Raw genomic sequence first — 22,660 nt, 5'->3', positions numbered from 1 at the left:
TTGTTTTCCGAAATCTGTAGTACTTAGTAGGACCTACATGTAATCAAAATAAATGTTAATATTTCTGCAGAGTTTAGTACTGTAACCTACAGTGGGCTGGTACTGACTCTTTATTAATATGTGTATAAATGGTGTAAGAGGGAGTGAGAGTTAATCAGCCTGGTAATTTTCATACTGTCCCTGCAGGTGTGTCCACAGTGAAAAGGGTGTCTGTACAGAGAGGAGGATCTGTCACCATCCCATGTTTCTATGGTGACAGATATAAAACTCATGTGAAATACTGGTGCAGAGGGTATTATAGGGATTCATGTTCTCCCATAGTACACAGTGACTCTCCACAGGAGGGTAAAGTGTCAATCAGAGATGATTCTGACCAGCAAGTCTTCACTGTGACCGTCAACAATCTGACAGCTGGGGACTCTGGTACCTACTGGTGTGGTGTGGAGATCAGTGGAGGTTCAGATGTTGGAGCATCACTTTACCTGTCAGTCACTGAGGGTAAGATGTCTGTACTGCAGACTGTAGCCAATGAGATGCACAGAATGTAACATGTCACTCAGTCAGAAAGGAAGGACACAAATACAGAAAGAATAAAAATATTTTGACATTTACTAAATATATAGAATAGATTCCAAATTTTACTTTTGTTCAACAGCATAACTAAGACCATTAAAAAGTAACAACATCAATTTAAATTAGTTGTCTTTCACTCTGCAGCAGGTTTGGAGCTAATTACTCTCTAGCTGGTAGAGACTGGGGGCAGCGTGGGGGCCTCACACCTCCAGGCTTGTGGTTTCCATATCTGGCCCCCAGCTCTCTGTCCTTTAGTTTAGTTTTAGATGTTTATAAAAAGTATGGTTACATTAATATAAACATGTAACTGGCTCATATTTTATGCATAGTGCATTTTATTTTGGACTGTGTAAATATCACAATGTTTGTTCCTAATCTGTGTGTTCAGGTTCCCCAGGACTGTCAGTGGAGGACCAGGTGGTGACGGGTGTGGAAGGAGACAGTGTCAGTGTTCAGTGTCGCTATAGAAATGATTATAGTCAGAGGATGTGGTGTAAGATCAGGGGCTCCTGTGTATCAGAGAGATCTGAGAGTTTGGATGGGAGGCCTGTCCTGATCAGGGATGACAGAGTAAATAAAGTCTTCAGTGTGACAATGAGGGGACTGGAGAGGAAGGACACAGGCTGGTACTGGTGTGCTGATGGAATCCTGCAGATCCCAGTTCATATTACTGTCAATCAGACAACTACGGCCGCAATCAACACTGAACGTAAGTAATTAATTGAAATCTGGCTGTGAATCATTTATGCTTCAAACTAATCTTTTCTATCTGGTCTATGTTTTTTGCAAATGATAATTTCGGGAGGGGGGGGGGGTATTACCAACAAGCACCAGGGTGAATAAAGTAACGTAAAAGTATCTTTATCATCTTCTGCAGTATGTTCCATGGGTCACACACTATGATGAAATTACCATCTTGTTGGTCATAGTGCAATAATGTGATGAACATAATATTAATATGAAAGACATTTAAAGACTGACAATCTGACTATTGAAACATAAAGAGGTCTGAAGCCCGAAGTAAATTTCCTACAGGGGGTTACGCCCCCCCAGCTCCTCCTGAAGCCCACAGTCGCTTCCTCGCTCCTGTCGATGTTTAGCAGCAGACTGTGGGCCTTGCATCACTCCACCAGCTCTCTCCCCCCCTGTCTGTACACAGACTCGTCTCCCCCCTCATGAGGCCGTCATGCTGCTGTCGTCTGCATACTTTATGATGTGGTTAGAGGTGGTCTTGGCGGAGCAGGCGGATGTCAGCAGTGTGAATAGTAGGGGGCGGAGGCAGCGGCCTGGGGGAGTTCCTGTGCTCAGACTGACGGGAGCAGAAGTGATGTTTCCTGCCCTGACAGACTGTGGTCTCTGTCAGAAAGTCCAGGGTCTGGTTACAAAGTTACATTTTCAGCCCAAAATGGGACAGATTTTGAGTTAGTTGTTGTGGCATCACCATAGTGACAGTAACCTTACATAACAGTCTTTATTCTCCAGGCGTGTCAGTGTGGTGTGAAGGGCCAGGGTTATGGCGCCCTCTGCAGGCCGGTTGGGCGGTATGCAAACTGGTTTGGATGAAGGGAGACAGGGAGGTTTGCTTTGATGTGTCACATGACCAGCCGCCCAGAGCCCTTCATTATGATGCAGTGAGAGATACGGGTGGATAATCATTAAGCACTGGAGCAGCTGTCTTCTTAGTGCTTTTAGCCTGCTGTGGACGTCCGCTGTGACCCAGGGCGTCTGATTGGCTTCACTGAAGACATTCCAGCCAATGTGGCTAAAACAGTCCTGAAGTGCAGAAGTGGCTCCTTCTGGCCAAACTCTGACCTGCTTGATAGTGACTTTGGACCGTGTCAGTAATGGTGTGCAGGCTGGTAGGAGCATGGAGGCTCTGTGGTCCAGAGCATGTGAGCGGAGCGTGAGCGAGGAGCGGAGCGGGCGGAATTTGGTCAGAGCGCGGAGCGGGTTTTCTAATTAAGGCTGGAGCGGTCGCTTTGTCTCGCTCCAATTTCGCTCCGATACCGCTCACACTACAATTCTGAGGCGTGCCCAAATCTACCCAGAATTCATCTGTACAATTATCAAGACTGTTACACAAATTGGCCGAGATGGAATTCGCAAAGTTATTCACAAAGGAAACTGATAAATCATACAAGTGTACTATTCTTATCAAACGTATAGATGACAAGAATGTACAGCAAGAACAACAATGTGGTGAAACTGTTTCAGTGAGTAAAGATTCACTTTGGAATCACTTTTCTCAGAAACATGAGTGTGCTACGCGAACAAGCGGAAGCCAGAGCAAAACGCGTGCAAGTTTTATATGGTTGTAGCATATCAAGTCTATAAAGTAAATTAAAGTATAAAAGCCTATAAAGTAAATATTGGTAATCAAATAAATTCGTTTTGTCATTCAAAGTAGGTCTAATAAGATTTTTTTTTATTTCACGTAACGTAAAATTTTATTTTAGAGACGTGCTGCATCAACAGAAAAAAATTGAGGAATTTAAAACGTGTCTGTATATTCTTTAGGCTATTAAACCCACTGATTCCTTTATTTTTAAGCCTATTTTTGTGTGGAATGCCATTTCCAAACCTGTCCGTTGTTGCCGATAAAAATAAATATTTTCTGTTCTGACTGGCAATGTTGCCGTTGCTCATATTTCTTTATGACATAAAGGCTTCGGTTTAACATTTGTTAGGCATGCAGATTATTTGTTCCTCTTTTAAATTGGAGCGAGCGTGGAGCGATTTGACTGGAGCTGGAGGACATTTTAGTGGAGCGAGGAGCGGTGTTGAGCGGAGCGGCGTAGTGCGAATTAGAGCGGAGGAGCGGGCGGAGCCAACAGCCTCGTGAGCGAGGAGCGGAAATTCTCACCGCTCCGCTCTGCTCACATGCTCTGCTGTGGTCTGATTGGCCGAGGTGGGGGCTGGGCTTTGCCTTGTAAGCCTCGTGAATGATTGTCTACCCCATCTCCAGAATGACGTCCCCTCAGCTGAAGTAACAGCAAAGCAAAAAGGAATGTATTTAAATATCTCGATTAATCATAAGGAATTTTTTTTTAACTCTTTAACAACTGTTGCTGAATATGGTTATTTATTGGGATTATAGATTCTATAGAGGTGCCATGGTGGCCCAGTAGGTGGCGCTGTTGCTTCACACCTCCATGTTTAGGGGTTTGAATCTGGCTTCTGCTCTGTGTGTGTGGAGTCTGCATGTTCTCCACGTGCTGTGTGGGTTTCCTCCCACAGCCCAAAGACATGCAGTCAGGCTAATTGGTGTCTCTAATAGAGAGAGTGTGTTTATGTGCCCTGTGACTGACTGGCATCCCGTCCAGGATGTACTCCATCCCTGTGCCCTGTCCTGCCTGGGATCGGCTCCAGGCCCCACATCCCTGACCAGCAGGAGGGGTTAGAAGATAGATGGGTGTATGGCTGTAGTTTTTTGTGCGTTGCCACAGATCTGACTAACTTCCCAGTCAGAAACCCAATCAGACGTCTTTCATAATACATCATTTGGGACATATTGGAAATCGACAGACAGCCATATTCATGTTACTGTCATTTATCATGTATATATTCAAAGTATAAAATATTGGTTTATAGTATCATGCAAATATTTTAGGCAATTTTCCTGCATGTAGGGATGAATTGTTACTAAAGCTGTCAGACTGGCTGATGTGTCTGTAGACAGTTTCAAATCTCAGCAAGTGTTACAGCTGTACTCAGTAATAACTGATGCAGTTCAGTCATAAATACATCTTGGTGTGTAAATTAAATAATTAACCTCACCTGTTCACTGTCAGTGATGAACACTTTGGTCGTAACCTTAATTTATTATTCTGTATCCAACAAGCTACTCCAATATTGTTTTTAGAATAATGGGTAACACTTTACTTAATGCACAAATAATACATGCCATTGCTTATGTATTAATTAACCATAAACTAAGTCTTAGTTACATATTGATCTCATGTTAATTCATCATTAATGAATCATGACATGCTTTATCTAAAGCAGTTACTATATCTGTTACTACATCTCTTAATTCTGTAAACCTTTCTGAACAACTGAAGTAACAAGTAACACAAGTAAAATACTGATCTCATGTTTGTTCACCACTAGTCAATCGTGATTCATCTTTCATCACAAATAGCCGCAATATTTGTTCATGATTTGTGCTTCAGTAGTTACTGAGTTATTACTATATTACTTGTGCCCGTTTTATAAATGACCTTTTCCTTATGAGTCGTTCCTGCCTGACAGGACAGAGTTTTTCCTTTTCCCTCCTAATCAGACACCACTGTCCTTACTCCAGGTTCTGCTTCTGGATCGAGCCCCACAGGAGTGAATGATAAGGAACAGAGGTTAGTATTCAGCTCATCATGCTACAGCGTCTGACTGATCATACAGTAATGGGAAATGCATATCATTTTTATAAAAGTAAGGACATTGTGTTTATTTTATTTTTCTTAATTACAGTATCCCTGAGACGGCATCCCATCTAGGGTGAGCTGCAGGCCTGTTATGGAGGTTGGATGGATGTATGGATGTATTTTACAAAACAGTATAATGTAATCTAATAAACACATAACTGGTGCGAAAGTAATCATTAGATGTATAAAGGTACAAATAAATGGTGATTTCTTGGCGCAACAGAGCAGATGCACATAAAATAAATGTGCCTTTGCTTCACTATGACAAGACGTTGTTGGGCGTATTGTTTTGTACACCAAATGTGTACTTGTGCACCAGTTATGTGCTTCCCTGCTAATAATCATACTGAAATTAGCAGTTTACATTTTCCAGCTAATCTCATGCTCTTTGTTAATGTCTCCTGTTCCTCACATGCAGCCTGTGTAATAGTACAGATGTGGCTGAACCATGTTACTATAAAGCATGTAAGACTTTACTGTTCAAATCCACCCTCTTATTCAGCTCCTTGGTCCAGCTGGCTCTGTATGTAGGACTGGGCTTATTGGTGCTGCTGTTGATCATCATCATCATCACATGGAAAGTGTGGGACAAACACAGTGAGTATCTGCTGATTCAGACGCTGTATAAGTGACCTGACTGTCTGATCTGGACTATCTAGGGCCTCTCAGTGAGGACGCCCTGAATCCAATTGCAGATGGAGGTGTTCAGCACCCACACAGCACGTGGAGAACATGCAGACTCCACACAGACAGAGCAGAAGCCAGATTCAAACCCCTACTGATCAGCAGCAGATCAGTAAGGTGGACCTGCTCAGACTGAACACCTCCATCTGCAATTGGATTCAGGGCGTCCTCACTGAGAGGCCCTATATAGTCCAGATCATCAACGCCAGCTCCAACACCATCACGCTGAGCCCAGGTGCCCCCCAAGGATGTGTGCTGAGCCTGCTGCTCTTCACATTGCTGATGCATGACTGCACCTCCAGTTCCAGCATGAACCACATTATCAAGTTTCCAGACGACACCACAGTAGTGGGTCACATCAGGGACAATGACACGTCGTACAGAGTGGAGGTGTGACAGCTAGCAGCCTGGTACAAGGACAATAGTCTGTCTCTTAATGTTGGTAAGACAAAAGAGCTGATTGTTGACTTCAGAAGGACCAAGGCTGGCCACTCCCCTCTCTGCATCGACGGCGCCACAGTGGAGAGAGTGAAGAGCACCAAGTTCCTGGGTGTTCACATCACCGAGGACCTCTCCTGGACCATCAACCCCAGTTCCATGAAAAAATGATCTCAGCAACGCCTCCATTTTCTGCGTTGACTGAAGAAAGCGCACCTCCCCAAACCCGTCCTCACCACCTTCTACAGAGGCACCATCGAGAGCCTTCTGACCAGCTGTATTACAGTCTGGTATGGAAACTGCCACACCTCAGACCATAAATCCCTCCAGAGGATTGTGCGGACAGTTGAGTGCATCATTGGTAGCTCTCTACCCAGCCTACAGGACATTTACACCCCCCCATTGCATCTGCATGGGCACCAGCATCGTTGGCCGACTCCCACCATCCGTCCCACGGACTGTTCACCCCCCTTCCATCTGGAAGAAGATTCTGGAACATCAGGAGCAGGTCTGCTAGACTGTGCAGTAGCTTCTTCCCCCAAGCAGTCCGGCTCCTGAACACCATGCTACCCCCTCCCACACTGGACTGTCTCCTTAACATCCTGCTCTGTCCTACTTAACTCCCCTTATACTGAACAAATGTTTTACTCTCATTGCAAACTTGCAGAACTGCTCATATGTGCACAATGTAATTCCACAAGGAAATTGCACAGCAGTACACGTGTCTACACTAACTGTCCTGCCAGCATATTTGCACTGTTTCTCATAGTCCATAGTCTATTGTTGTGTATATATATATATATATTAATTGGTTCCCAGCCGCAAAAAATTACACCTAATATGTTTTTTTTTTAGCATTTAAACACAAAACTTACCGGATAAAACAAGAAGAGTATATATTGTACTAAACACATCTAAGCACATTTATCAAAACAGTAATTTGTAAAGTAAGAAAAAAAATGTATCCAAACAATGTGTAAACTTAAAAAAAAAAAGTGTCCTGCCCCAATCGTCCGCTCCTTCCGTGTGCCACGCCCCCTCATTAACCCCGTGTGGAATCCCAGTGTGATCAGCTGTTTCTGGTTGTTGTCATTAGTCCTCTGTATTTTATCCGCATTTCAGTTTGTTTCCCCAGTCCGGCCATTGTATTGTCCGTCTGCGTTTCCCTGCCTTACCTGTAATTAAATCCCCTATTCCCCGATACCCTGATGTCTGCGCACTTTGTCTCCATTCCGTCCGGCTGGGCAGGACAATATTATTATAATTAAATGTATTAATTGTTTATTATTAATATAAAAATAATTAACAAATCTTTATTTTAAAATGTATTTTATTATATAATAATAATTACTGTTACTGTCTATCATTGTCTAAATATATTTTTACTGTCTAAATATATGTATTCAGCTAGTGTAAACATGCACAATGCTGTCACAGGGAATGCGAGGCTGAGACTGAAGCGTTACCCTTTGATTCCGCTGAGAGACGTGCGGCATGACTCATTTCCCCGCGCGTACTTGTAAGTTATCTTAGGTCGGCGTTCACGGCTTGACTTCTGAGATTCAGATCGAGTTCTAGGTAATTATTTTTTCGAACTGGTTGGTTTGACTTTTAAGAAATTCGAATTCTAATGAGTTTGAGAACTGAGGTACCACTGTATCAGTTAATGTAGTACATTTTCATAACCCATTTGTTACATTGCAGTTAAAATGTTTTGAAAATGGAAATAAAAAAACTCAAATTGGATAATATCTATAAAGGTACAAAACAATTATGGATATACATTAACTGATCATCACAAAATTCACCAACAATGACGTTCCACTGCTGTCAGTTAATGAACGGACAGGTGGTTCTGTAGAGATACATGGTCATAATGTGATCCTCTCTCAGGCCTCTGAGGAGCCTGGTGCTGATGTCACCTACAGCTCCATTGTCCTGTCAGACCCAGAGGTAAGATGGTTTCATGTAAATCAGTGTTTGGTTCAGGCATAGGACCAGTATCACAATGAGAGTGACACGTATATCAATAATGTGCTGACTGGGCAGGTACATCTACACCTCAGCTGATCTGCCAGATCCATGTGTATCAGAATTAGCTGTAATGTACCAAGAAGTACCATGATACCCTGATATTTCACAATGATTCACATAGGAGGTTTGGGAGTTTATGGATTTGTGGTCTCTGTACAAAGGTTGGTCTTGTACCTCCACTGTAAGCAGCTAAATGCTCTCAGCAGGTGTCCTCTAGATGTTCTTCACACCGTCCTGCTGTAACCCCAGCCAGCGATGTGGTCTACAGCTCAGTCGCTCGGAAGCACTGAGAGGTGAGTTTGGACAATCTGCTCTAACATGAGCTGTGATACATTTAGTCTGTGATGCTTCATATGTATCGTATGTTTCATTTGACACTGTATAGAGCCGCACTTACAGCATCATACATGCAGCTAATTTGGCTTCAATTTATAAACCGGATGTAAGTGAACTAAAGAGGTTTCCCAGATTAATCTATCGCTCTGGTTCATTTCCTGTTCCTGTAGCAGTAACATTAACACACTAAACTCCCTGAAATACTAAGGAAGATGTTAGTGCCTCAGGAGCTGAGCTGAACTGATGAATCAAGTAGCAAATATTAATACTTATCTGTTCCTTGTCCAATAGGGGGAAGCAACACAGAGAGGCTCCTCTACATGTGGGGAGCTGCTGCTCAGGATGAGAGCTGTGAGGGACACACAGATACTGCAGTGATGGGGAGGGATAATCACCAGAGAGGAGCATCTTACAGTGATGTCAGCTGTATTTAAAAGGCATGCAGCACTGTCACATTACAGTGAGACAGTAAGAATCAGCCGGTATGAAACACACATTCATGGCTGTTGTGCATTTGAACCATGATCAAGATGCTATTTGTCTCACTTATATGTCACTTTGGATAAAAGCATCTGCTAAATAGGATAAATGTAAATGTGAGGTATTATCTTGATGGTCTGAACTGTCACTTTCTCATTTATATTAATGGAAAAAAGTATATATTAGCAATTCTAGTTGATTTGTATTTATGATATATACTGTAAGTGTTTGTTACTATGATATACAGTATTTTGAGAGTATTTCCCAATGTCTATTTCCTTATATGTACATACAGTATGTACCGGTGGGGGTTTAGTGAGCTCTAAGGGCTTTGGCTTTAATTTTATGCAGACCTCGGACTGTGTGACTCATCATTCATAATAATAATAAAAGTTGTTTTCATTACTCCTGCATGCTGCAGTGGTGTCTCAGTGTGTAACATGGACGCCTCATACTGTCAGGGGTTTGGGTTTGAATCCTGCCCCTGGCTGTCAGTGTGTAACATGGACGCCTCATACTGTCAGGGGATTGGGTTTGAATCCTGTCCCTGGCTCTCAGTGTGTAACATGGACGCCTCATACTGTCAGGGGTTTGGGTTTGAATCCTGTCCCTGGCTCTCAGTGTGTAACATGGACGCCTCATACTGTCAGGGGTTTGGGTTTGAATCCTGCCCCTGGCTCTCAGTGTGTAACATGGACGCCTCATACTGTCAGGGGTTTGGGTTTGAATCCTGCCCCTGGCTCTCAGTGTGTAACATGGACGCCTCATACTGTCAGGGGTTTGGGTTTGAATCCTGCCCCTGGCTCTCAGTTTGTAACATGGATGCCTCATACTGTCAGGGGTTTGGGTTTGAATCCTACCCCTGGCTCTCAGTGTGGTGTTTGTGTCCCTGATTTGGGCCCCATGCTTCCTGGGATGTGACCCCAGGCTGACTGTGACCCCATCCTGGGTAAGAGGGTGAAAGATAGATGGATTGGTGATTTTTAAACATTTAACATCCATTAAAGGCAGTGAAGTTATGGGGATGTGAGCTTAGAGAAGACAGAGAAACAGTACAGTTATGGAGAGTCAGGAAGACAGTGTCAGTCTCCACAGATCTGAGGTCAGTGAGACACACATAAGGCTCCTCTGATGCTCCTCTTCACAGGGCTCTCAAGTTTTGAAGACAGGCAAGAGTGACATTCCACTAACCCCTCCCCTCAATCCCCACCCGCCCAATCCCGACGACCCCCTGCCCCCCCACCCCCCACCCCGACCCCGCCCCATCCCCGCCCCATCCCATCCAGAGAGATTATGACTGGTGTTTTTTACTGTAGCTGTTTGTTGCCTTTTGGACTATCTTATCATTTTTGAGGTAGGCTCCCATTTAAAACAGTTTGGCTCAAACCCAGCCATTTTCAGGGTCATCATTGAGGACAATGTTCTGTCTAGAGCCAAGCTGTTTCGTGTTGTGGGATTGTTCAAACCGACCATTAAGAAAACCCTCTCGGCATCAGCATTGGAATGTGGGAGGATTAAAAACAAGGCTGCGATCTTTGATAGCCTCCCAAATTGGTTCAAGTCAGTCACCTTTGAAAAAAGGAACCAAATTACTCAAATGTTTTCCTTTTATCGTGATTAATAATGAGCATGTCATGTTGTGTGCAAAATATTTCTTACTTTTGTTCTTTGTTGAGGTCATCCTTCCCCAAAACCCCTCAATATCAAAGGATGTTGGGTCCTGGGGCATGGCAATGTCCATCAGTTGGTACTCCATGAACTCCTCACTTACATGGTCCTGTTCTTTTGGGTCATGAAAAGGAAGGAGTTTCTGAAAACTTAAAAAGAACACAATGTGTACAATGTATAGAATACAGTGAGAGACAGATTTGTTTTGTGATCATGACCATTAAACTTAAAAATAGTATATGAAAACCCTTGCCTGTCTACAAAGTATAGGGCATCTTCAACCCCACACTCAGCCCTCAGCTGCACATCAACAAATCTTGCATGCTTCAGGAGAGCATCTTTCAACTGGAGATCATCCATGGCAAACTCCACAGCTCTGACCAGATAGGCCAGTGCTGCCTACTGGAATTGCTGAGCCTTCTGTGATGTGACCTCTCCATCCTCCAGGAGCCTGTGGAGCGTAGCTCTGGTGGTGAATCCCACATTGAGTTTTTCCCCTATTAGAGAGACAGAGGACATAGAGAAAGCAAGTCAAATACACAGGTATCTTATATGATATCGGGGCAGGATAAGGGCAATGTTGGGATAAGGTCTTTATCGTTTTGGAAGTCATTAAGAAAAAAATTTTCTTCTTGTTTTATCCTGTTCATTTTGTGTTTCAATGCTAAAATAAATAAATAAAAATAAAGACATATTTAGGTGTAATTTTGGGGGGCTGGGAACCAATTGTCAATTGATGCCGTTAGATAATGTTTAATTCATGCACATTTTAATAATTTATATCTGATATCCTGTTGGTTTTCACCAATTTCTAACTCATGTATGCTTTAGTGAACCACTTTCCAGAATGATGACCCTCTCCACCACAGTCCTGAAAACCTTGAGAGGTGTTTACTTATGCTGTACGTCTGCTGTGTACCTCTGCTGCTCCTTCCTGAAGTGCATGACCATCTGCTTGGTCTTAAAAATGTTCATGTCCAGGTTATTGGCTCAGCACCACAGAGTCAGCTTCTCCACCTGAGTGAGGTTTGCCGTCTCGCCCCCGTCGGAGATTAGACCTACCATCACAGTGTCTTTGGCAGATTTCATGATGATGTATAAGCTGTGTGTAGCTCCTCAGTCATGTGTGTACAGGGAGTAAAGCAGAGGGCTCAGGGCACAGCCTTGTGGGGATGCAGTGTTAAGGATGAGGGTGCTGGAGGTGCAGCTGCTGACTCTGATCACCTGCGGTCCATCAGCCAGTCCATACAAGAGAAACAGAATGTTTTTGGGGAGCGTTATTGCCCACAGATGAACTGATTGTCTTAAGCCTTTTGGTTGCTCAATAGAAATATTTCATTTCGATCCTCCTGTACGACACTTAATTTCTTCTGTCCCTGCCTCTTAACAGAGCATCACTGCCAATGAAGTAAGAGGGTTACAGTTAAATCAGGTAAGGATATATAATATGGAATTTGCTGATCCAGGTTTTCAGCACCACGGACAGCAACTCGACTTACTGTCAGGTATTGGGGATTAAACCAGAAATAGATTACACAGGGATGTGTTTCATTTGAGGCAGATGAATATATATATATATATATATATATATTTGATATCTTTGTTATCTAGTTTTACGTTTGACATGTCCCCTTTCCCCAATATTCGATATGTGTGGCTGGTATCAGCTGAGATGAACTGGTGTGTTTTTACTGCCGAGTGAAAAGTGGACGGTCCTGGTTTAGTGTGTTACATCACACTCTGAGAGGGTCACTGATTGGTGTGCTCTGACAGAGAGGCATGAACTAAAACAATATACCATTTATTTTTAGTCTGAAATAGTCTTTATTTTTAATAATCACCAACTCCAGAATACAAAACACACTGTAAATCATCAATTTAACATTTATTAAATCTGAACAAATAATGAGCAGTTCAATTTACATTTCAGAATTAGCAGTGCAATAAGATTAAACATTACATTCACTAATAAGCCATTGAACATTAACCAGCAGGTGGCAGCAAAGAGCCTGTGAAGAAGAGGCCGTCAGTGGTACCAGTTACCAGCCGTCATTCCAAGACTGCAGATCAGCTTATTAACAGGGTTAATGAGCTTGGATATTTCATCAGAATTCCCTAAGGCCCCTGTTTTGTATTGGCCCCTCCCTCTGCTTCTCTCTGATTGGATCCCCTCTTTCTACAGGAGCTCCAGTGCAGCTGAATGGCGATGATGGTGCAAATCAGATACAACACACCAGTCCCAGCTTTCAGTGCAGCATCCAGAACCTGCTCCCACCTGTCAGACATATAATACATCATTGTGTCTGTCAGTCACACGTATCACATTAAAACCTGAAGAACAATGCAGTGAATCTACTCTGACAGAATTATAACCATCAACAGCAGCACCAATAAGCCCAGTCCTACATACAGAGCCAGCTGGACCAAGGAGCTGAATAAGAGGGTGGATCTGAACAGTAAAGTCTTACATGCTTTATAGCAACATGGTTCAGCCACATCTGTACTATTACACAGGCTACATGTGAGGAACAGGAGAAATTAACAAAGAAGATTTTAATTGCCAGATTAATTATGGTTATTAAATAACATGTTACACTGTTTTCATAGTTCCATCCATCCATTTTCCAAACAGGCCTGCAGCCTGATTGCAGCCCCGTATTCCCTGATTCATAGTCTCCCCACTCATACTTCCTGATTCTCCGATCCGTGCTCACAGTATGGCGTTACAATAGGATTCGTGCACAATAGAACTTCCGGATAACTTCCGTGTGTTGAGTGTACGGTCGACAACTTCCGGTAGGCAGTGTTGTGGAGATTTTCCGGAGGCGCCAGTTTCAAGTATCAGTTTTCAATACACGTTTCAATATGAGCGGATATCGGGAAAAAAAGAGGCGGTTGGCATATCAACGAGTAAAAAAGACCGCACTCCATTGTTGTGTACCCCTTTGTACGAATTCGTCGAGGTACAATAGTATTTTAAGCTTTCATAGCTTTCCCAAGGATGCGTCAGTGAGAGCCGAATGGAAGGTAAAAGTGCGGCGGGACGACTTCTCCCCAAACCAGACGAGTCGTGTTTGCAGCAAGCATTTTAAAAAGGACGATTTTATAAACAAACCGGGAAAATTGAGAAGGTTGAAGAAAGGGGCCGTTCCTGCCCTTTTTTCATGGAACAATTTTCAAATACCGGCACTGAGGGCGAGTGTGTGGGAGCGGAGACCCAGAGCGGAGAGCCCCCCTCCTCCTGTCCATGACATCGACTCAGAGGAAGAGATGGAGGTGGCTACCTTGGCACCAGATCACGATTACTGTCTCAGTCGTACAACAGCAAGGGTCGCAGGTCAGTTGGCTGAGGAAAATGATGCACTTCGCGAGAAAGTAAAGGAGCTCGAACTACAAATACAGGCTCTCCAGCTGTCGAGTTGTTTTGGACTGAGGCGCTTTGCAGGATCGGACGAGGATATCCGATTTTATACCAGGTAAGTCATGATTAAGGTGTTTTAAATTGCAGAAAGCTGATGTACCATATTAACAGTGATGAACGAAAAATCATGTACATCCTGTATTTTAGTGAAAGTAAAGATGGGCTACACATGGTAAAATGTTGCTCCACTAAAAGTCCACCTCACAAGAGTATTTTCCAACTTGGAATCCACCTTTGTGTTGGGATCAGGATTTTCCCTTTGAATAACCAATTTTAAAGATTTAATTCAATTTGTTAAGCAAAATCCCTTTGGATTACTTTTGAACAACTGGGCCCATGACTATGGGTTGATTCATTTCAGACAATCCCTTCAAGTCTTTTCTTCATGTAAAACAAATGTAGTAAGTCGAGTAAAAAGTAAGATGATTGACCATGTGTAACTAAATTAGTCTACCATGACTAACAATGTTATTTTTGTGTTCTGTTTGAAAGATTCCATTCTTATGACCACCTTATGGCATTCTGGAGGCTCATCGAGCCAGCAACATCAAGGATCATCCGTGTGACAAGAGAGGCATCTGTCTCTGAGGCAGAGAAGAGAATTTCGAACAGATCAACTAAGTTGCTGCCCATAGATGAGTTATTTCTTTTTCTAAAGTATCTATCAACTGGATGCACACAGAGAGAGCTTGGCCACCAATTTAACATCCATCGGACAACAGCCAGCAGGATCATCACAACCTGGGCAAACTTTCTTTACTGTGTACTGGGAGCTGTGTGTATCTGGATAAAACCTGAAGAAATCACAGCCAACCTACCTTCTGAGTTCAAGGACTATGCAGACACTCAGGTCATTGTTGACTGCACAGAGCTGCGGTGCCAAACTCCATCCTCACTTGTGCTACAGAGTGAGGTGTACTCACACTACAAGTCACACTGTACCTTCAAGGCCATGATTGGCATGGCACCACATGGTCCTCTGACATTTGTTTCTGCGCTCTATGCGGGCTCCATCAGTGACCGTGAGCTCTTCAAACTGTCGGGCATCATACCTCTCCTGTCCCCTAACATGGCTGTGATGGTGGACAAGGGCTTTAGGGTGGACAACCTTGTGCCAGGAAAACTTCACAGGCCTGCCTTCCGCTTCAATAAGGAGCAAATGGCAGCACATGACGTCCTGGAGACCCAGTCAATTGCGCGGCTGCGTGTTCACATTGAAAGGCTGATAAGGCGAGTTAAGGAGAACAAACTTTTTGACACTGTAATCCCTTTGTCTATTTCTGGAAGCATAAACCAACTTTTCACTGTAGCATGCATCTTGAGCAACTACCAAAATGGACCTCTGGTCAAAGACTGGAGAGAACATAAGAGCCAGGTAGATATCTGATTGTTTGCTTCATGGCTGGCTGCTCCTCTTCCTCCTTCACTTTTTTTTTTTAAACAAACATCACACTGATTCACACCACAATTTAATTTGCCTTACATCTACTGACATTTATTTAATTAATAAATTAATTGTTTGAAATATCAACTTGGTGTCTCTTCGTGTTGTTTAATTTCCCTCAAGTGGGCTTAACTCATTGAATATTAGTTTAAAATCTAGCAACACATCGGTGTGGGTTCACCTTTGCTGTGTACACTTTAAGTCAAGTGGTCAATGTTACAACGCTGTTTAGCTCATTTTCTGATTAGGAACTTAAATGAACTTAAAACAACCCACTTGAAGGCCTCACATTATAATGGAAAATCAACAAGAACAAGACAGGTCTTAGAGGCCATGGTTTACTGATAAATCATTTTTATTACAGCAGATATTTATGTAGGTATGTGTAAATAAAAAAGAAGTCTACTCTCTCTCTTATTTCTTGCATCACACTACTGTCCCTGTATATTCTTTGAATTAGAGTGTCTTCCTCCGCAAACACCACAAAATCGCACCACTCCATTCCTGTTAGGAGCAGCTGACCCTGCACCTGCCAGTAGTAGCCATGACCCTCCTTCAATTCCTGGTTGCCGTCTTTCATTTTCAGATGTGGATAATCCACATAGCTCTTAATATTTGGACATTTTATTTCCACAAGGCCGAATTCAGGACTTTCTTTTGGGTCAAAGACAACCCATCTGGGGATGTACCTAGCCATGGAGTGTCGGGGTGTATGATGAAGCCACAAGGGTAGTAGTTCACTCTCTTGAGCTTGCAGTACTCTTCGATGGCATCAGCTTCCATTTCAAGACCTCTCTTCATTGCTGCTGACTGACGGATCCCTTTCATCAGCCGGTCTGCCATCTTTTCTACGGTGCATGGTTTAGCATGGCATATTTCCCCAAAATGTGAGGAAGTGAGTCTGGGTTTTCGCAGTCTATGCCAGTCTGTTGATGTACTTTGACCCCTAGTTGCATCCTCTATTTTTCTAGCCATCTCCCAAGTAACCTCAAGTGACTTGAAGTGCAACTGTTGATGCTCAGTGAAAACAAACATACTGCGTAATGTCTCCAGTCTGCAGCCAGCTAATGGTAAATCTGGGCGTGGTGGAGCATCATTATGAGCAACAGGGCGACTTCTTGCCTTGGGTTGTTGGTATGACAGGGGACTGCCTGCTTGTACCAAACCAAGTGCAGAGTCCACTAGTGGCACCTCACAGGAGATACCCATTGCACAAACAGGTGGTGCAGAAAGAGGGGTGAAGTCTTTGAAGACCTCGGACACTCTGAGAATGGACAGGTCCAGCAACTCTCCACTGACGGCTTTGTACAGTGTGGACCTATTTGAAACAAATTGAAACATCAGTAAAATTCATCACTTCATAAATACTCCTTGATTTGATTGAAAAAAGTAGGCCTAACAAATGAATTAATAAAGTCAGGTCCATAAATATTGGGACATCAACACAATTCTAATCTTTTTGGCTCTATGCACTACCACAATGGATTTGAAATTAAATGAACAATATGTGCTTTAACTGCAGACTTTCTGCTTTAATTTGAGGGAATTTACATACAAGTGAACGTTTACATCAGGTGAATGGTGTAGGAATAAAAGAGTTTGTATATGTGCCTTCCACTTTTTAAGGGAACAAAAGTAACGGGACAAATTGATTTATGATTTTTAATTTGTCCCATTACTTTTGGTCCCTTTAAAAAGTGGGAGGCACATATACAAACTGTTGTAATTCCTACACCATTCAGCTGATATGTAAATACCCTCAAATTAAAGTTGAAAGTCTGCAGTTAAAACACATCTTTTCGTTTTATTTCCATTGTGGTGGTCAATATAGCCAAAAACATTAGATTGTGTTGATGTCTCAATATTTAGGGACCTGACTGTATGTTACTAACTACAAGCCAAATTCTCACCGTACTCCCTCGGCCATGGTCCTCTGCTTTGGTTTGGCAGACATCACAGCCATCTTTTCGACGGGACCTGGTTTAACACCCTGTGAATATAAGCCATAAGCAGTGAGAGAATGTGATGTGTGTGTAAATGTAGTATTTAATTTATTGTTATATTATTCAAAGACTTGCCATGGTTCTTGGTTTGTGCCACTGCTGTTCACTCTCCGTACAGCTCAGCACTGGTGGAACAACGTTTATGTCAAGCTGAGAATAATGTGCAGACTGGAAAAGTAGGGCCACACAGTGGTTACACAGCGCTGATCCAGCTACACATGTACAGCTGTGATGGGCCAGCTCTACAGGGATTGAATCCCTCAGCCCCACCTGTAACAAGATGTTAAAAATGTTAAAAAAAAATTTAAGAGTAGCATATATTTATATGGACTACTCAAGTAGGCTACTATCCATTTTTGTACACTGTTAGTTAAAATAGTTAGTAAAAATGTAACTATTTTCTTGTAAACACTGTTAGTAAAGGAGTTAATAATCTTTTTGGTTTGATGTTGTCAGTGGTGCAGTCTATTTGATTTGTAGGTACACTCAGTAACCTCACTCAAGTACCAAGATTACAGTATAAGCCTACCTACCTAGACTCAGCAGGTTTACATAAACTTTTACACATCTTATGTGTTTCACCTAACTGGGATGTTCAGCGTGCCTGGAAAAGCAAGCTATACTACACCACTGGTTGCTGTTAGTGAAAACATAGCAGTAACGTAGCACTTAGCGTACACTTGTCGTTTTTAACATGTATGGGGAACATGGCCAACCAAATGAACATGGTTAACCTAGAGCAAAGAACCAAAAGAACACGATTAACCCAGGAACATGGGTAACCATCTTAACGCTATCTTCACCCTACACTTCATACACTTAAACTGTGAGGTGGTTTTGATCTGTCCATTGATGGATAACATAACGCCCTCACACACACTACGCCTGACACTGGATCTTTCCTGGACACTGAGGGGAAAAACAAACCCAAATTAAAATATACACTAGTTGCTAATCATTCTAACATAATAAGGTATTTAAAAACACTAATAAAGTATGTCGTATTGTCACGATTTGATATTAGTAATATACTTAGCTGCTGTCTTACATTAACAGATGAGCTAGCTACTAACAGCTGAAGTAACGTTAGCTATCGCTGCTACTCACCTTCAAAGTTGTGGATGTAACTTGATATGTACAGTTTAAATCCTTTTTCGCGCTTGGAACCGGGTGCAGACGAACAGTGGTGAACAATCCTGTGGACGTCGTTCACGTCAATTTTCGGGAGGCCTTGTAGACACCGGGTGAAATACGCCATCTTCCGCAATCAAAATAACAATGCCACGAACCGGAAATGGCCGACCGCACACTCAAGGCGGCGGAAGTAGAACTCCTTAGTTATGTGCACATAGCCTATTATAGTAAAGAAAAAAATTCAAAAACACTTATTCTCATAATTATAATGGCAGTTTCCCATGACTGTGTGACCAGGTAAAAGCTGCTAGCTGGACACCACACTGCTGTAAATGCTGCTAGCTGGACACCACACTGCTGTAAATGCTGCTAGCTGGACACCACACTGCTGTAAATGCTGCTAGCTGGACACCACACTGCTGTAAATGCTGCTGAAGGCTTACCTCAGTTTATCATTATTCCCTTGAAATCCCTTCATCTTGAAAGTGAGCAGCAGCAAAAAGAAGATTAATTAAACATTAAAGAACACTGTTCTGTTGGTAAGCTTCTTAAGGTAAAGTCATTTTTGGAATTGAAATTAGAATAATGAAATATATTAAACAGAATGGTTGTTTGCACAATAATACATTCAGGTTATGTTATTATAGATCTGGCACATGGTGTTAAAATGTAGCGGTAAACATAAGACTCCCCATTCAGTATCACTGTTTTCCTAATGAAAGTGAAAACAATTAATATTAAACCATTTATATAAGACTTCCAGAGGCCGCAGCACATCATCCAAGCGGCAGAGAAGCTCATTGGCTGCAGCCTCAACCGTAAGAACATAAAGGCGACCTGGTGAGATCATCACCGACCCCTCCCACCCCGGCCATAAACTCTTCCAAGGTCTCTCATTTGGGGACAGTTCTGATCCATCAGAACCACGACATCAAGACAAGAGAAAAGCTTCTTCCTCCGAGTGCTTGCTCTGCTCAACACCTGATCCGCACTCTGCCGCTGGACTCCTGCATCTGGGCACTTCACTCTATATTTAAATTAATTTAATTTACATCATTTTTACTTCTTTAAAACGAATCCCCTCCGTATCCCCTTTAGACTTCACATTTTTTGTATGTATGCATACTTGGCCCATACCGATTGAACTGACATATTTCAAGATGGTCAGCAGGGGGCAGTAAGTACATTGTCTGTATTGGGGTATTCTTAATCATAAAACATACTGTACACTATATGGATAAAAATATTAGGACACCTGGTCATTACACCTACAGGAACTTCTATCACATCCCATTCTAAATCCATAGGCATCAATATGGAGCTGGTCCCCCTTTGCAGCTATAACAGCTGCCAGTCTTCTGGGACAGCTTTCCATAATAATTTGGAGTGAGTCTGTGGAACTTTTGCCCCTTCATCCTGAAGAGGTGTTTGATGGGGTTGAGGTCAGGGCTCTGTGTTGGCCAGTCAAGTACTTCCACACCAAACTCACCCAACCATGTCTTTATGGATCTTGCTCTGTGCACTGGGGAACAGTCATGGTGGAACATAAAAGGGCCTTCCCCAAACTGTTCCCGCAAAGTTGACAGCATCGAATTGTCCGAAATGTCTTGGAATGCTGAAGCATTAAGAGTTCCCTTCACTGGAACTAAGGCTCCTAGCCCAATCCTAGAAAAACAGCCCATACCATTATCCTTCCTCCACCAAGCTTTACAGTTAACACAGTGCAGTCACGGAAGTAATGTTCACCTGGCATCCAGTGGCAGCTGCTTTACACCCCTCCATCCGACGCGTGGGGATGTGAGGCCTGCATGCAGCTGCTCAGCCCTTTCCATGGTGCTGGGGTTAACGGCAGCGGAAATTTGGAACTCAGCAGTTCTTGAGTCCACAGAATGTTAGCGACTTTTATGCACTATGCACCTCAGCACTCGCTGACCCCGCTCTGTTACTCTGCATGGTCGGCCACTTTGTGGATGAGTTTCTGTTGTTCCTAAATGCTTCCACTTTGCAATAATACCACTTACAGTTAATTGTGGAATATCTAGCAGGGAAGAAATTTCACAAATTGATTTATTGCAAAGGTGGCATCCTATGACAATACCAGACTAGAATTCACTGAGATCTTCAGAACGACTCATTCTTTCACAAATGTTTGGAAGCATGGCTTGGTGCTTGTTTGACTGCATGGCTGGGTGCTTGATTTCATATACCTGTGGCAATGGGTCTGAATGAAACACCTGAATTCAATAATTAAGAGGTGTGTCCCAATACTTTTGTCCATATACAGTGTCCAGCATAAATGAGTGCACCCCCTTTGAAAATTTAGATTTTCATCCATTTCTCAGTGAAAACCAGAACAGTTAGCAGATTTTTGACAAAACTGAGTTTTACAGTATTAAACATTTGTTTAATTAACAACACAAAAACTTGATCACCAACATTATTAGGATAAGACAATAATAAACTGTTTTCAAATGAAGTGTTGCAAAAATAAATACACCTGACAACAAATTCTACCAAATCTAATTAAGAACAGCGCCAACTCATCTAGACATGGAATGAACAAGTTGACGACATACTGCCACATCTTTCCTGTGGGGGAAAACCCACACATCACGTAGCGAACATGCAAACTCCAGACTCACAGACCAGAAGCCAGATTCAAACCCCTAAACATGGAGGTGTAAAGCAACAGCGCCACCTACTGGACCAATGTGCCAACCAAATAAATACTGTAATCCCAATAACCCAATTCGACAACAGCTGATAAATGGGGGAGTTTGACCAATATCCTAGTGATTAATCAAGATGTTTAAAAGGTTCTGGTTTCCTGTAACTTTAGCTGAGAGTGTTTTATTCACCCTGCTGCTTGATGATAATACCCTGGTAAACGCAGACAGATTTTAATCAATTACTTACTTTCAGTACTGGTTGTGTTGTAGTTGTCTGACTGACAGTAATATGAACTGGGATCTGATGGTCTCTGTCAGCACACCAGTACCAGCCAGTGTCCTTCCTCTCCAGTCCCCTCATTGTCACACTGAAGACTTTATTTACTCTGTCATCCCTGATCAGGACAGGCCTCCCATCCAAACTCACAGATCTCTCTGATGCACAGGAGCCCCCGATCTTACACCACATGTTTGGACGGTAAATTTTTGAATAGTGACACTGAACACAGTCTCCTTCCACACCTGTCGCCTCCTGTTTGTTCACTGAAAGCAATGGGGAACCCAAACACATATTAGGAACAAATAAAACACTGTGTTATTTACACAGCTGTAAAGTTATACATATGACCCAGTTACAACGTGCACCCTTTAATGTTTATTCATACTTTTTATACACATCGAAACCTAAGCAAGGCATATTAATAACATCATTGATCCCCTTATAGTCGCCCATTTTAACTGAGACTTACTGTCACGCATCAGTGGGCGGGGCCACACAACTAAGCCTCGTTCTGATCACCTATTTAACCAGCATTCCGACTGACAACAGTTGTGAAGTATCATTGCTCTCATGCCCCCTACTAAGCATTCTATCCCTCTTGTCCTTTGTAGCACGTCCTCTTCCCCGCTTGCCTTGCCTGCCTCGTCTTTTATGTTATTGTTCAAAACTAACTTTTCATACTTCTCATATGTAAATTAAGTTTTAAAATGTTACAAATATTTCCTAAAGTATGTCTTCCTTCAGTGCTTATGTTAAATTCCTTCCTTTCTGGCTGAAGGACATGTTACATAATGTGCATCTTACTGGCTACAGTCTGCAGTACAAACATCTTACCATCAGCAACTGACAGGTAAACCTGATCTCCAACATCTGACTTTCTACTGATCTTCACACCACACCAGTAGGTACCAGTGTCCCCACTTGTCAGATTGTTGATGGTCACAGTGATGGTCACTCACTGACAGCCTTAGTGAACCTGAACGCACATTAGAAACAAAATATGAGGATATTTATACAGCAAAAACATATTTGTAAATAAGAGCCAAATACAACACTCATCCATCCATCCATCCAT

General features: G+C 42.6%; 1 protein-coding gene and 1 long non-coding RNA gene across 3 annotated transcripts in view; one reads left to right on the top strand and one right to left on the bottom strand.

The window, feature by feature from the left end:
- The first annotated feature begins 425 nt into the window (after nt 1–425).
- The window catches only part of LOC111859620 (CMRF35-like molecule 8), a 120,787-nt gene continuing 98,552 nt past the window's right edge, over nt 426–22,660 (top strand). Inside the window, exons 1-5 of the mRNA XM_072710498.1 lie at nt 426–498; nt 962–1,282; nt 4,877–4,925; nt 5,041–5,067; nt 5,497–5,591. Of these exons, the coding sequence (XP_072566599.1) occupies nt 1,060–1,282; nt 4,877–4,925; nt 5,041–5,067; nt 5,497–5,591 (394 nt within the window). The 5' untranslated portion in view covers nt 426–498; nt 962–1,059. The remainder of the gene's footprint in view (nt 499–961; nt 1,283–4,876; nt 4,926–5,040; nt 5,068–5,496; nt 5,592–22,660) is intronic.
- LOC140588679 (uncharacterized) lies at nt 16,754–18,826 on the bottom strand. 2 transcript variants are annotated; one of them, XR_011989832.1, is made up of 4 exons: nt 18,181–18,826; nt 17,578–17,772; nt 17,410–17,489; nt 16,754–16,817 (listed from the first exon to the last, which is right to left on the bottom strand). It is a non-coding gene; the product is annotated as an uncharacterized lncRNA (long non-coding RNA). The 2 variants fall into 2 exon arrangements; XR_011989833.1 differs by having other exon boundaries at nt 18,610–18,826.

This window comes from Paramormyrops kingsleyae, chromosome 4 (genome assembly GCF_048594095.1).
Source record: "Paramormyrops kingsleyae isolate MSU_618 chromosome 4, PKINGS_0.4, whole genome shotgun sequence".
In the NCBI taxonomy this organism is placed as follows: Eukaryota; Metazoa; Chordata; class Actinopteri; order Osteoglossiformes; family Mormyridae; genus Paramormyrops; species Paramormyrops kingsleyae.
This window is presented reverse-complemented; position numbering and strand designations above follow the sequence as displayed.